This window comes from Culicoides brevitarsis, chromosome 2 (genome assembly GCF_036172545.1).
Source record: "Culicoides brevitarsis isolate CSIRO-B50_1 chromosome 2, AGI_CSIRO_Cbre_v1, whole genome shotgun sequence".
Classification (NCBI taxonomy): Eukaryota; Metazoa; Arthropoda; class Insecta; order Diptera; family Ceratopogonidae; genus Culicoides; species Culicoides brevitarsis.
In genome coordinates this window covers 28712223-28724803 of record NC_087086.1, presented here as the reverse complement: position 1 = coordinate 28724803, position 12581 = coordinate 28712223, and the positions used below count along the sequence as shown (strand labels likewise).

At 29.4% G+C, this 12581-nt stretch overlaps 2 protein-coding genes across 7 annotated transcripts in view; one reads left to right on the top strand and one right to left on the bottom strand.

Annotated features, from left to right (window-relative positions):
* Window positions 1-12581, top strand: part of LOC134832646 (LIM and SH3 domain protein Lasp) — a 214399-nt gene that overhangs the window by 109139 nt on the left and 92679 nt on the right. The window lies entirely within an intron of this gene.
* Window positions 1-12581, bottom strand: part of LOC134832815 (transient receptor potential cation channel trpm) — a 43098-nt gene that overhangs the window by 11816 nt on the left and 18701 nt on the right. For 2 of the 6 annotated variants that reach the window (XM_063846986.1, XM_063846985.1), the window contains 13 exons: window positions 11688-11984; window positions 8651-9302; window positions 7261-7549; window positions 7103-7190; window positions 6776-7029; window positions 6505-6717; window positions 6335-6403; window positions 5736-5792; window positions 1164-1304; window positions 947-1104; window positions 694-884; window positions 155-300; window positions 32-77 (listed from right to left, as the gene is read on the bottom strand). In XM_063846986.1, coding sequence (XP_063703056.1) covers window positions 32-77; window positions 155-300; window positions 694-884; window positions 947-1104; window positions 1164-1304; window positions 5736-5792; window positions 6335-6403; window positions 6505-6717; window positions 6776-7029; window positions 7103-7190; window positions 7261-7549; window positions 8651-9302; window positions 11688-11984 — 2601 coding nt within the window. The remainder of the gene's footprint in view (window positions 1-31; window positions 78-154; window positions 301-693; window positions 885-946; window positions 1105-1163; window positions 1305-5735; window positions 5793-6334; window positions 6404-6504; window positions 6718-6775; window positions 7030-7102; window positions 7191-7260; window positions 7550-8650; window positions 9303-11687; window positions 11985-12581) is intronic. The other 4 variants (XM_063846987.1, XM_063846988.1, XM_063846989.1 and 1 more) reach the window with 4 other exon arrangements.

Sequence of the window (12581 nt, the reverse complement as noted above, 5' to 3'; positions counted from 1 at the left end):
ATCAACCACAAGCTTTTGTGTCTCAATTTACCTGCAAACACCTCTCCGTACAACATGAAATACGGCTGATAGTAAACCTGTGAGTAAAAAGAAAAAAGAAATTTGATCGTTAAAAAATATAATTAGGCCCGAAAGCGAATTTATCTCGTCTTACATCTCGGATAAGGCGCCAGTCTGGCTCGGAGTTTGGGAAGAGAATTGATTGACGTGCCACGCCGAAACTCATCAAAACAACCAGCAACAACACGACAAAGTAAATCATATTTTTCACCATTTTTCCCATCATTGTAACGAGAGGTCCTGCGGAAGAGGAAAAAAGTGAATGAAGATGCAAATTCACGATAAAAATTCTAATTAATTTTTTTTGTTTATCTAAAAAAAGCAAAAAAAGGAAAGAAAAAAAATAAGAAGGAAGAACAAGACCAAATGAGGCCTAATTAAATTTTTGAAATATTGAAAGGGGGGACGTCTGGTTAATTTCATTTCGAGTGTGTATCAACGTTTTATTAATAAATTAAATATTTTTTCTGCTTTTAAATAAATTCCTTTGTAGAAAACCGCCTTTGGAATAAAAAGCAATTATTTATTCATATAATTTCCCGTTCCTCTTCGCCGCACCGCGATATCAATGGAAACGACGACGACGAAAAAAAGGAACAAGAGAGAGATAATTATAATTATCGGAAGACTTACCGAGATATTTATTCACGCCGAGAATATTTAATATCCGTAAATACCAGTAAATGCTGTCAACGCAGTAAATGACTCGTCCAACATCCTGCGAATTCGATTGCAGTCGCAGCGACAACCCGATCCAGAAGAATAAAATTGCTGCACCGTCGCACGGGTTCCACAAATTCCATGCCCACACGGAAAACTTGTGCCTTTTAAAAAAAATTTTCAACTAAATAACGAAAATTCTGTCATGATTTTATCGGCAACTTACGACAATGACACCGGCTCTGTTGACGCAATTTCACGTATTTTCTCGCAGCCGAGCGTCGTAATGTAGGAAATTGCATAAAGCTCTTGCCAACTTGGCGTGGGACCCATTCTTACGAGCACCGTGTACGTGAAAAGGACTAAAAAGAAGACATATGCCATCTAAAAAAAATATTTAGTGTCAAAAAAAAAAAAAAAGAAAAATTTATCTAAAATCTCACAGAATCTGCCCAGAATTTCGTAATTGGAGCTGTGTAGAATTCGCTGAGTTTCTTCTTCAGCTTCAAAGGACGATGTTGCTTCATTTCGCGCTCGAACAAGAAATCCTTGTAGTAATTCCCGTCGGGATCAGTTAAGGAAACCTGTACAGAGGGAGAATGACACAAAAAAAAATAAATATTATATCGTCATCAATTTATTGTGCTTCGCCTACATGAAACACGGCATAAACTCACGACAAACGATATAAAAGTGAAGTAGAGATAAATTTATACAATTTAGATGTTTAGATGGAAAATAAGTGATAAAATATGTGAGTATGGCTAGACTACGCATAGACAAGAAGACAAATAAAATCAAAAGTCATGCAAGCAAAGTGCCCCGGTATCCGCAGAGAATTTGTCGATTTGAGGGCATGGACAGGGAGTTTCATGCAAAAGAGGTAAGATTGCTTTTTCTTTTAAAATTAATCATTAAAAAAGTTTAAATTAAAAAAAAAGAATGCATAAAAATTAAATTTTTAACGACGACAATAAGAATTTCTTGAAATTGTGAAAATTAAATTTTTAAATAAAATTTATTAAAAAAATATTTAAATTGAAAAAATTAATTAAAATTAAAAAAAAATAAATTTAAATCAAAATTAAAATTTTTTTTCATAAAAAATAAATTTTATGTACTCATATTTAAATTTATTTAAAAAAAATAAAAATATTTTTTCAATTTTAAAAAAAAATATTTTTTTATTTTTTTATTTTAATTAAAAATTTAATTCAGTTTTTTTTAAATTTTAAATAAAAAAATTTATTGTTTTTCACTGAACTATTATTTTTAATATTTTAAAAAATAAATTTTGATTTTTAATTAAATTTTTTAATTTAGAAATTTTTAGTTTAATTTTTTGAATTTTAATTAATTTATTCAATTTAACTAAATTTTTAAATTAAAATAAATTTAAAATTAAATAAATAAATTTAATAAATTAATTTAAATAAATAAATAAATTTAATAAATTAATAAAAATAAATAAATAAATTTAACAAATTAAATAATTAAAAATTATTATTATTAAAAATTTAATTTTCACAATTTAAAAAAATTCTAATTTTCGTCGTTAAAAATTTAATTTTTTTTTAATTTGTATAATTTTTTTTAATAAATTGTATCATATCTTAGTTTTGCTTTTTTTATAAATTATCGTAAAATTTGAGAATTTTGATTAAAACTGATAATATTTTATTTGAGAAAAATAAAAAAATCTTTTAAAATAAAAATAATTTTATCATTTATTTTTTAATTATTTAATCATACAATTTTAAAAAATTTCGAATTTTTTTCCAAAAATTTTAAAAAATTAAAAAAAAATAAAATAAATAATTAATGAAGTAATTTAATTAATTGATTTAATTAATTAATTAATCAATTTTTATTTTCTAAAATTTTTCAACCAATTCAAAAATTTATCAATTATTATTTTGAAAGTTTTTAAACTTGTCAATATTTTAAATGAAATCCATAAAGAGGTCCCACTTTTCGATTTAATTAAAATTTTATTTTAAAAATTAAATTTAAACCAATTAATGATCATTTTTTCCTTGAAACCTCCCTGTCTATCCGAATAATCGACATGTTATTTCCCTTTTTTGTCCACAAATCAACCTCACATGCTTGCGGACCCCATGTGCATGAACCCTTTTTGCGGTTAGTTATGAATGATGTGTGTGTGTTAAAAAGGCAAAGCAAAGGTGTTTTTGCGAATGACTTTCCCTTTATAAGTCGACATACACAACAATCGGCAACAATCCAAAAGGATTAAAAACTTTTTTTCTTCTTCTGCTTCGGTCCCAATTCGCAGAAGAAAAGTGCTTTTCATTGTTATTTCCATATCTCGAAATTAAGGACATGCACTGATTGTTGCTTTTGTCATATTTTTTATGCGGAGAAGTCGATGCTTGTTGAATATTAATGCAAAGTGAGAAGCGCCCGAAGAGAAAGATGTCAATAAATAAAAGTAAGTAAAATAAAAGCTTGGTGTGATTTTTGCTACTGCCTCCTATTTACTTGGATATCTAACTTTTTTTTCTCGTCTACCACGTCTATTCCACGTGCCCGTCACGAAATCCATTCAAAGCACTAATTAAATAACGGATCGTGGGCCAAATCTGTAACTCAATAAAAACTATCATAAAATGAAACGCGACGACGATGAGTACGACGAAAATAAAATAAAACTAATATTCGGATGTTTTTCTCGTTATTTGTTTCTTCTTTTTTTTGTGTCCCAAATTACGTGATTCGTAGATGATAAAAGTTTATTTATCTTTTTCTTATATTTTTTTTTTCGGTGTGCAGCTCACACGGAATGAAACAATAAATAAATAACGACTTTTTTATTATCATTACTATTTTGCTCTGTTAAATCTGTGCTCATCTAGCTGACTTGACTGTATTATCTTCACAAAGGGATGGATAGATGGATGGCAGACAGAAAAACATTAAAGAAATGAAAAAACAAAAAAACGAGAAAAAAATTGGGGAAACAACAGGTAAACGAAAAAATCTCTTCTAAAGCTCGCTTTGTCGTTCGGTTACTATGAAATGTGTGCAAAATACACCTACAATGGGATTCAAATTCATTCAGTAAAAAAATAAAAACGGAGACGAAAAAAGAGAAGAAGAAGGCATAAGTCAATAAAAGAGATTAGATATTACACGGGTTGGAATATATAACGTCACATAAGGCACGGTTCTCTGGAGAGGTAAATTAAAAAAAAAAAACTTTATTTTAGCTTTTGAGCTAAAGGTAAGCTTTTTTTCTTTGAAAAAGTTCAACATTTTTAAAAGAAACCCGTTATTTAAGAATTGAAATATTCAATATTAAAAAGTACTGAAGTCGATTGAGACTTTATTTATTACGGTAAGTATAAGATCAATAAACATTTCTTTCAAAATACCTATTCTCTATTTCTACGGTTATAACGATCTCTTTCAGCTTTCAAGGTGACAAGATTTTAAAATGTATGATAAAAGAAACATAAATAATAGGGGAAACTAACTTATGCATTTACTCCACAAATGTTACTACAACTTTATCTTCCAAAAGAAAATAAAAACTCAAAATTGATCATAGACCAGCATTATATAACACATTAATCTTTACCTCTCAAAAAATAAAAACGATTGAAACAGACTTCAGACAACTTTACTGTGAATTTTAAGAACGTTAAAAACTAAACTAAACCAGCCTGAACAATTTCTCTGACTACCTAATTGAAGAACGTGGAATAAAAACATTTTGAATTTTTAAATGAACGGCAATTATCGCGATTTTGTGACCAAAAACGGACATACTAATTTTACCTTATTGAATCAATGAAGTGCATTATGACAACTGAGCCAAATGGAAACTACACTAAAGCTAACTAACGTAGTAACTAACATATTTGTTTTTACCGTCGTTTTTCCAAAAGTTCAGATGCAAGAAACCAACCAATGCGGTCCTCATATGTTGTTCGACACATTAAGCTTTGTTAAATGGTTAAAAGACACTACCGAGCCTTTTTTGGTTCAACCAATTAAGAAGTTGATTTTAGAAAAATCATGGCATACGACATAGTTGAAGAATCTGATGATATAACAAAATTTTGCCCAAAATGTCTTCAACGAGTGATAAGCTGCAGAAAACTCATACATAAATTATGCATCCGTTCATCAATGCTCGAATGCGAGTTGAATGCTCGAATTTTCATTGTTAAACATAAGGATCAGACGCAATAACAAAGTCAAAGAATGTTAAAAATTTTGAGAAAAAGTAATTCGCGAACATAATTTATAGAACCAAATGTTCAAATGTATTTTATTCGAACGCACTTGATCTCGTTTTTTATTAAGAAACTGAATTGATAGTTGATAGAAAAAAAAGATGTGGAGTTTAATAAAAACGTGTCTATTTTCAAATTACATTAATATAACATATAAACACTTTTTAGTATTTGCACCTGTCATATACTATACTTTCCTAAATTCGTAAATAATTTTTTTAGCAAATTTACATTCCTGCAAACCGTGCCGGTAAATATAAAAAAAATACGAGGTAGTATCATCGTCAAGTATTTGCCTGATATTTGCGGATATTTGCCTAAATTCGCCCAAATTGTGATTGAGTGGTAAGCAAAAATAAATTTAATTTTCAGTGCTGCATTATTCAGCGTCTACATTTTTCTGGGTGAACAAACATCTAAAAGCCACACACATATACAGAAAAAAAAATTACGGAAAAATACGGGACTAAGCTAAGCTCATTATTATTACTTTATGTTATAATATTTTATTTAAAGGTCAAAGCGAGTGAGTGACACTGAAAATTTTCAAAAGACTTTACTAGGAAAAAATCAACTAGAAGCATGTGTTATAAGAACAGAGAAAGAGTGTTTGTTAAGAGATAAGAAGGAAAGACAGAAAGAACTTGAGTGATTGAGTGGAAAAAGAGAGATTTTTGTTGTTGTTGTTTATTTTTTTTTGTATAGAAAAGCCAGTGGAAAAGTGATAAATTTTATAACGTGTTTTCAACTTACTTTTCCATTTTCTTGTACTTTAGTTTCCTTCATAGAATAGTTTTCAGGTAGAAGAGCCTAAATAAGACAATAAACATGAAACTAATTGCTAGCAATAATAATCATTAAAATATATTTTTTTTTACTGTGGAAGAAGAGAAATATTTTTTTTCATTAAAGAGGGGTTAATTGTGGGATGCTGCCGCGTGGATATATGGAGTCTCGTTACAGACATTAATTTTTACTCATAAGCGAGAAGCTTAGGTACATTAAAAAAATATGTGGTGACGCCTGGTTATTATTAGAATAATGAAGCATTGAACATTTTATTTTGTATTTTTTTTTACGTTCGGAAAATTAAGATGAATGACATCAAGCTAAGTCTGCTTAAAAAGTTGAAAAATGATAAAACGGTTTCCAATTTTTCTTGCGATTTAATTTTGTTTGCAGAAATAAAACAGAGAATAAAGACTAAGAGAGCAAGAGCGATATATACGAAATAATAAAAAATTGGGTGCATTTTTATTTTTATGTATATAAAAAAAATGTACGAAGAAGAAAGAAATGTAATGATAAAAAATAACAAGACATTTAGACATTCATTTGACAATTACTGGTACCTTCACAGGAGACGTTTTTGGTTTTGTTAACTTTTTCAAAGAAGTTCTTGCAAAAGTCGGCAATGCTGACTACATTGATTGTTTGTTTTAAAGGGAAAAATGACAAAATTTAAAATATTTACACAAAAAATTAGGTTAGTGTGTCAAAGATATCTCATTTTATCACATACCTCCGCATCTGGATCTAACTTTTCCTGTTCCTCGTAGTCCATATTTTGATTCTCCAGGTGTTCCTCTTCCGTTTGTGGCATCAGTTGAAGTTCCTCTTTCGATTTAAAGTCCAATTTTGCGATGATCGGTGGTAAGAGGAGTCCACAAATGACTTTCAGGTTAGTATTTTTACGAGTACGAAGAGCTCCCATCCACAAGTCGGCAAGAATTATCTGGGAAAATTTGGAAATGGACCGGATTTTTGGAGTTTTAGGGCTTCTAGAGGCTTACCTGACTGCATGGATGAGCGAGAATCGATCGGTGATTCGCTGCGACAGCGAGTGACAAACAACTTTGACTAGACCATGAATGAAGTTCGCATGTTAGAAGTCGTTGGGCTCGTTCCGCATCCTGTCGATAACAGAAATCCAAGAGTTTTAGGCCTTTTTGTTCGAATTCCTTCGCATAACATCGCAGTTCTTCGTAGATTTCGGTATCTAAGTCATCGTCGGCCGCTTCATGGGCCATTGCTTTGTACAATTTACCTACAAAAGCGAAGAAAAAAATTGTAAAAAAAATTTTCTTATTACTTTTTCAAGGTAATACGATGCAACTTACACGCCACAAGAGATTTCGCTAATGCTTCTTCGCCATGAGTCCACATTAGCAACGCCATTTGTTGTCGTTTAGTTAACACAGCCCATATCTTCGGGAGAGAAAAAAAGCATTTTTCACAAGCGGATTAGAAGAAAATGGCAGACAACACACACACTTACCAGCAACTCATTGAACGGAAATTCAAAAAGTGCCATATCCGATGTGAAGGGAAGCAAGCCCGTGATTAAACTCATGGAATTCACGCCGCTCGTACGTTGAAAAGTGGATGGCTTGCGATGCGTATTCACGTAGCTATTCATCACTTTGGCATAAATTGGTCGGAATTTTCGGCGAGTGTAGTAGGAACGATATGCGCCTCCCATCAACTTATTTATCACTAAACCAACGTCGTGCAACGTGTAGCAATAGCCTTTTGGAATATGCGGGCGGACATCTCGCAAAATGTATCTACGTGAGAGAGAAAAAAATTAAATCTGACATTTTTCATCTAAAAAGGCAAGAACAAGCTCAAAATCCGTGGCGGGAATAATGAATAAATAAATGATAATGGTTTTATTTTCCGGTTTTTAGGAAAAAATTTTTGGGCTGCTTCGAATGAAATTCAATAATATTGTCTGATATTCCATTTTTGAAACCAAAAATTAGTAGGGAGTGATTAAATTTTCAAAATTTTTTATTTTTTGTGGAGTTCGATGAGGTTTTTATTAAATTTTTAAATTAATTAATTAATTTAATTAATTTATTAATTAATAAAAATTCAATTAATTAAATTAATTAAATTAAATTAAATTAAATCAAATTAATTAAATTTTAATATCCAAATTATTCGTAAAATTGTTTTGGTTAAAATTTAATTTCTTTTTTTTTCATAATTTTTCAAAATTCATCGATTTTAAATATTTAGTTTATAATTAAAAATTTTTGATACAATTAAATTAAAAAATGACAAATTATTAAAAAAATAAATTTATTAATATAAAATTTACTTAAATTTTATTTAAGTATAACATTGAAATGTATTAACAGAGCAAAAAAAATAATTTTTAGAATTAAATTTAAAATAATTTTAATTTTAGCCATTTTTATTACCAAAATTAATAATTGAAATTTTTTTTGCAACTCTACCTATTTTTTTTATTTTTTAAAAATATTATCCAGTTTTAAAAACATCTAAAAATGGTTAAAATTAATTTGTTTTTATAAATTTTTTTATTTTTACTTATTTAAAAAAAATCGATGCAGAAATTAAAAAAAAATAAAATTAAAAAATTTTTCAAATAATAAAATTAAATAAAAAAAATATTTGAAATTTATTTATTTTTTTATATCACCAAAAAATATAAAATTTAAAAAAATCATTAGAAAATTAATATTAAATTAATTTAAAAATGTGTTAATAAAAAAAATTAAAAATTTTTAAAATTTCATTTTAACTCGCGGTTAAAAAAATTAAAAACGTGGAAAAATTATTTTTTTTAAATAATTATTTTCAATTAAAATTATTTCCCTTTAAAATTTTAAATTGCTAAAATTAATAAAATTTCTTACCCCAAAGTATTTCCAGGTCCATGCTTCGTGTTATAGAGCTCCTCCAATCGCGGTATTGTCAAAAACTTTTTCATGCTCACGCCATTCTCCAACAGCAGCTTCACAAAATCTATCCTATCATGTTCCAACGCTTGCATCATTGCCTCATCCAGCGCTCCATGAGGCCATTCCTGTCCATAAACAAAAATCTCGGACCTTGCAATGTCAACTCTATTCCACGTCAGCGCCAAACTCAGTTGTTCCGGCGGACTCAAATGTTGCGACTTGAAAAGCGCCGTCAAAATTGTCTGATCCAGCTCTTGCAACTTTCCCTCGGGCCTGTCTTGTATCCGAAACACCGTAATAAGATTTTTATTTTTGCAACACTGCAAAAGCTCTTGGTACAAACATTCGGCCTTTTCCGTGTCAACTTCAAACGTTTTTTCGATTGTCGACAGAAGATAATCCCGCATGGATTCTAACACAGTCTGTTCCGTTCCCGTATCACTAGCGTATTTGTGCACAAAAGCAATGAGGTCAGCGGCTCTCCCGGATCCATCGCACACGACAACGGGCACGGGCGGCGTATCCGTAACGTATTCCAGGACAGCTCGTATCGTATTCATGCCACCTTCGATCACGAGACACACGACGGGCGTACACGAGTGCGTAACTGCAATTTTTTTGTGAGAAAAAAAAAACAGAAAAATTATAATGAGACAAAAAATGTAAAAAAAATGAACATAAAAATCGCTGCTGGTTCATTTTCTTGCATGTAACGTACAGATTTTGATTGAAAATGCATTTTTAAAATCTAATATCCGGATTACTGCAATTTTCCCATCGTCATCTCCCATCTGCGCTGACAAAGCTGCTTTTTTGCTCGTTAATTTGTTTCGTTTTTTTTTCAGAGTAAAATAATTTTTCAACATGTTGCTTCAGTATTTTACCCAAAAATAGAATTTTCGTGTTCATGCAGCTAATTGTTTGTTTTAATACGATTTTTTTTACAAAAAAGGAAAAAATGAGAGAGAGAGAAAGAGAGACGCGCGTTTTCACAACATCTAACGACATCTAAAAAACACACCTAGGTATCTACATACCCTTCAACTTTAAACCCCATATATCAGGACGTGCTAAGAGAGATAAAAATTGAAAAAGTTAACACTTTTTTGTTGCTTTTTCAGGCAGCCGATAAATAAATTTATTGAAGAGAGATAATAATCAAGAAAAAAAAATGAAAAAAAAAATAAGAAAATTCCTGAGAGTGAGTCAATTATTTTTCCTTTTATGATTATTATTTTTATAGATCTATATCCCACTTTATTTATCCCACATTCTGTCCTTTGACTGACTTCGAACTGAAGAAGAAGAAAAAAAGGGAGAAAAAGTAACACGTTTCGAAGATATGTGAGAGTTGAGCTGAATGACGACAATTAGAATGACGTCAAAATAACTCGATAAATTCTTGCGTTATCGTTCATCTGCTGCGTGTTATTGTTGTGGGTCAGGTGATATTTATTATTATAGTCACTGCTACTACCTTGACATATGTACAGGTTGAATTATATGTCGAATGTGAATTGAGATTCTTTTTGTCGTTTTCGAGATATTTTTACGTTTCTTGGAATTTGCGTGAGATGTGAATGAGGAAGTTATTTTTCTTTTGCAAGTTATTTTTATCAGGAAATGGTTTTCAAATTTTCGGTGAGTTAAAATTAATTTTTTTTTGTTTTAAAATTATTTTTTCAAAATTTAGCTCTTGAAAGATAATTTTTTTCAGTTTTTAGAAATCGGTTTTAATTTAAATAATTAATTTATTTTCTTGTAATTTTTTTTTTTGAGAATTTTTTAATCTGTGCTATTTTTGTTCATTTAGGCCAAAACTAATTTTATAAAAAAAATAGAAATTTTTTTTAGAAATTTTAAAATCTAGCTTTGGCTTCCCAAGTTTATTTCCCAGCTTTTAAAATTTTTATTTAATATCAGCTCCGAAATGTTATTTTTTTTTAAATTTTAATTCCTAAAAATATTTTTTATCTTAATTTTACTTTTTTCTGATATAAAAAATCCGATTTCAGGCTTTAGATTTGATATATTTTAAAAAAATAATTTTCTTATGAGTTTAGTTTTTTGAAAATTTATCACTATTAAGTACCTGTAGATTAAAAATTATTTTTAATTAGATTTTTAAAAATTTAAACAAGTCTGAAGAAAATTTTTAGTTTTTGAAAAACTGACGAAATTTTACCTTTAATTTTAAAAACTGAAAAATATTAGCTTTGGATTTTCCCTTTTTTCTTAGCTCTTCCAAAGCTAATATTTTTCAGTTTTTAAAACTAAAAGTAAAATTTCGTCAGTTTTTCAAAAACTAAAAATTTTCTTCAAACTTGTTTAAATTTTTAATAATTAAAAATAATTTTTAATCTATTTTCATTTTTTTTTATAAAATTTAATTTTTAAAAAATTCCAGAAAAAATATAATTTAAGAAAAATTTAAAATCGACATTAAAAATTTATTTATTTTAAATATAAATCCTTTTTTCATAAAAATAAAATAAAAACTGAAATAGGACCAATAAGAACCTTTGCTAAAAAAATCCAGACTAAGAGATCGACAAATGATGTCAATCAACTCTCATTATTTTTTATTATATTCCACATTTTCCCAAATAAAATAAAATAAAAGAAAAAAAAAATTAAATCGAAAACTATTTTTTTCAAGTTTGTGTCGTTTCTCGTCGTTTTGATGACATTAAATTTATTGGAAAACCCAAAGCAAAAATTTTTTCCATTCAGGTGCTCTCGATGAAAATCACATTTTCCCATTAATAGAAAACCATCTTGGCCGCAATGAAGCGTGAAAATTAGGTTTTTTGTGCTTTCTTTTTTTTTCATCATCATCGAAGACTGAGAAATGACAGATTTTTGTACGTGTCTAAGAATAGAAAGGGCGACACATACTTGCAAAATTTATGATAACATTTTGATTGTTGTTGAAAGCTTTGGGCTGTTTTTTATTTATTTGACGACGCGACGCGATTTTTTATATACTTACATGGTTGTAATTTCTGATTTGATATGTATTTCTCGAGTTTCCGTCGCAGGATAATTTCGGCACCGTATTTTCCCTGTGTCCCGTTATCGACGAGCAAGAAGTAGGCATGCCGATTGTTGAGTACGGCTAATTTGGAGCGCGGGGAACTGATGCTGTGACAGGGGACGTCACGATTGTGTCCCAGTAGCTCGTGATTACGCTCAACGATGCCCCATGGTGCGATGCCGATGCTTACGACACGTCCCGATCGTTGTTGTCCCTCCATGGATAATGCGTCGCCCACTTGTTTTGTGACACCTAGAATGAGACGTGACGAGGAAAAGACAGTGATGAGTGTCATTCGGCATTATAAAAGACAGAACAAATAACGTCAAATCCGCCACTTCTTATTTTTCTTTTCTTTTTATTTTATTGTTTTCTTCCATTATTTCAAATAAAATGAAAAAAAAATATGTAAAAAGTTTTCGTTTGAAGAACGACCGAAAATTTTACCGCATTTCGTATTTCGTCAAATTATTTTAACCACGTGGTTTCACAAATTTTTTGAATAATTTTTTTGAAAAAATTTCAAACCACGTGATTTGAAAAACATTTAAGAACCAAATTGCCTGAAAAATTTTTCAAACCACGTGACTTAAAAAAATTTCAAACCACGTGACCTTAAAAAAAATTAACCCACGTAGTTTAAGAAATTTTCAAACCACGTGACTTGAAAAACATTTTTGAATCACGTTGCTTGAGAAATTTTTCAAGCCAAGTGACTTTAAAAAATTTCAAACCACGTGACCTTAAAAAATTTTAACCCACGTGATTTAAGAAATTTTCAAACCACGTGACTTGAAATCTTTTTTAACCTACGAAATTTTTAATCCACATTACCTAAAAAAATTTCAA